Consider the following 2965-nt stretch of genomic DNA (forward strand, 5'->3'; position numbering starts at 1 on the left):
TAGCTGCATATGTAGCAGAAGATGGCCTAGTTGGCCATCATTGGGAAGAGAGGCCCCTTGGTCTTGCAAACTTTATATGCCACAGTACAGGGGAATGCCAGGGCCAAGTTGTGAGAGTGGGTGGGTAGGGGAGCAGGGAGGGGGAGGGTATAGGGGACTTTTGAGATAGCATTTGAAATGTAAATGAAAAAAATACCTAATAAAAAATTGGGGGGAACCACAAAAGAAAAAATAAAGTAAGATACAATAAATAAAGTCAGAAAAGAGGCTGTGGATGCAGCTCAACTGGAAGAGTGTTGTCCACCAGTAAGAAGGCCTGGGTTCTGCCCCCAACCCTCATATAACCAGCCATACCAATCTCTGCACTGAGATAGTGGAGGCACAAGGATCAGGAATTCCAGGTCATCCTTGAGTACAAACAGAGTTTGAGGCCAACCTGATCTACATGAGACACTGTCTCAAAAACAAGACAACAACAAAATCAAAACAGGGTCCAGGAGATGTCTCAGTGGGTAAAGGTGCTTGCTACCTTTCCCACAACCCACATGGTGGAAGAGGAGAGCAGACCCCCCTTATGTCTGACCTCTACATGTGCACTCCATTGTGCATGCACACAATAAGCAAATGTAAAAAAAAGTTTAAAAAGTAAAAAGAGAATAGGGCAAGGACATAGCTCAGTGGTAAAATCCTCACGGAAGTAACATGCTCCAGGCTCTAGCTTCCATCCCTAGCAGCCAGAAACACAACAGAAACAAATGAGCATACAGAAGAACAGAAAAGGAAACTAAAGAAATGCTAAGGGTGTTTTAATGACAATGGTAAGTGTCATCTGGGTTCAGTTCTTGAGGGCACTCAGCAGCAGGTTAAAGCAGGCTGTCTGATACAGATAGCCCAGGCCGGCATCTGCTCTCTCATCTAAGGGGAGCAAAACAGAAAAGCCTAATCACAACCCTTCTCTCTAGAACTTGCCCGTGGCAGCTTCCTGCCTGCATCTCTCACCCTAGGGAAAGCAGCTGCTCCATGTCCACCCCTTCTCTCCGCTGGTACTCCTGCAGAAGGCTGTGTGCATGATCAAGATCCACGTCGCTGCCATAATCCTCCTCTTCAGCCACACAGATATAATAGGGCTGGAACTGTGGCACTGCAGTGAGGACTGTCAGCCCTTCCCTTGAAGGAGAAGGGCAGGTAACAGCCAGGGCAGTGTCCTGAAGGTGAAGAGCTTGGAGCTTCTCAGTCCAGTCTAGTGCTCTGACATCATTAGAGTCACTTCGCAAATCTGAGGCGGGTGGTGGTGGAGACGTCTCCTCAGTGTCACTTCCCCAGTCTTGTGAGCCTTCACACCAATTCTCAGCTGCAAGGCCATCGCTCTGTTTCTAGAACAATGAATACAGGCCAGTCACACTTCAACGACTTCAGCTTCTCCACCCATCCATGTACCTTTCCAGGGAGCCTGCATATCAGCCCCTTCCTCTGTGGCACACTCCAATTAAACTTCCTGGATCCTACCCACTCAAAAACATGTTTTGGCTGGGTGTGGTGCTGCATCCATTTAAACCAAGCACATGCAAGGCAGAGGCAGATGGAGCTCTGTGAGTTCCAGGCCAGCTTGGGCTTCAGAGTAAAAACCCTGTCTCAAAACAAGCACACAAACAACAAAACTGGAGGGAAAAAAATGGCTCAGTGATTTCTTAAGAGGTTTTTTTTTTGGGGGGGGGGTTTTCGAGACAGGGTTTCCCTGGCTGTCCTGGAACTCACTTTGTAGACCAGGCTGGCCTGGAACTCAGAAATACACCTGCTTCTGCCTCCCAAGTGCTGGGATTAAAGGCGTGCGCCACCACGCTCCGCATTTCTTAAAGAGTTCTTAAGAGGTCTAAGAGGACCCAGGTTCAGGCAGCTCACATCATCTGTAACTCCAGTTCCAGGGGATCCACTGGCACCTTCTGACCCCCAAATGGACTGGCTATGCATATGGTGCACATACATTCATTGAGGTAAGCACTAATAGATGTAAAGTGAAATAAATAATTCCAAAACCAGACAAAACCCCAACCATGTAAGAAGTGACTTAAAACACTGTCTCTTGCCGGGCTATGGTGGCACACGCCTTTAATCCCAGCACTCGGGAGGCAGAGGCAAGAGGATTTCTGAGCTCGAGGCCAGCCTGGTCTACAGAGTGAGTTCCAGGACAGACAGGGCTACACAGAGAAACCCTGTCTTAAAAAACCAAAAAAAAAATAAAAAAAAAAAATAAAAAACACTGTCTCTTTTGCTCCAGGGCAATGTGGGTCCAGGTGTCTTTACCCATCTGTCCCACAATCTTTCTGCTGTAATTCATGTATTATAGGGACTAAAACAAAGGAAAGGACTACATTTCCCAGGCTTCATAGCAGCTGGGCTGTTAGATTAGATGTATTCAGTGGTAAGGTCCTCAGGCCCGCCTAAAAGACAAGAGTGTAATGGAGAGCAATGCCATGAAGCAGGCTGGACACGGTAGCTCATATCAACCTTGGGGAGGCTGAGGCAGGATGATGGCCATGAGTGTGATGTCAGCCCGGGTGACATGAATTTCCAGGCTACCTTGAAGTATGGATCCAGAGAGTGGGTGGGGGGAGGACAGGAACACAAGAAATATACAAGAGAGACAGAGAGCTGTTCTGAAAACCCGATAAATAAAGACAGCATGCCAGGCTCTGTGACAAGGGGAGCATGCACTCATCAAATCACACCTAAGTATCCCCGACTGCAGGAGGTGGCCTAGCAGATAGGTCAGTTCTGAGACGTGCTCCCACAAGTCCTTGCTGGACTTTTCCCCTGAGGCTATCAATTTAGCTAGTAAAGATTTAAATGTCTTAGCTTAAAAAAACAACAAACAAACAAACAAACAAAAAAGCATTTTTCTACCTCACACAACCTTGTGTGCCATGCACACACATGAATATATATATATATATATATATATATATAT

General features: G+C 46.9%; 1 protein-coding gene across 1 annotated transcript in view; it reads right to left on the reverse strand.

Annotated features, from left to right (window-relative positions):
• The window catches only part of Pdcd2l (programmed cell death 2 like), a 12646-nt gene that overhangs the window by 6928 nt on the left and 2753 nt on the right, over window positions 1–2965 (reverse strand). Inside the window, exon 4 of the mRNA XM_021168030.2 lies at window positions 1000–1373. Within this exon, the coding sequence (XP_021023689.1) occupies window positions 1000–1373 (374 nt within the window). The remainder of the gene's footprint in view (window positions 1–999; window positions 1374–2965) is intronic.

Source organism: Mus caroli, chromosome 7, assembly GCF_900094665.2.
Source record: "Mus caroli chromosome 7, CAROLI_EIJ_v1.1, whole genome shotgun sequence".
Classification (NCBI taxonomy): Eukaryota; Metazoa; Chordata; class Mammalia; order Rodentia; family Muridae; genus Mus; species Mus caroli.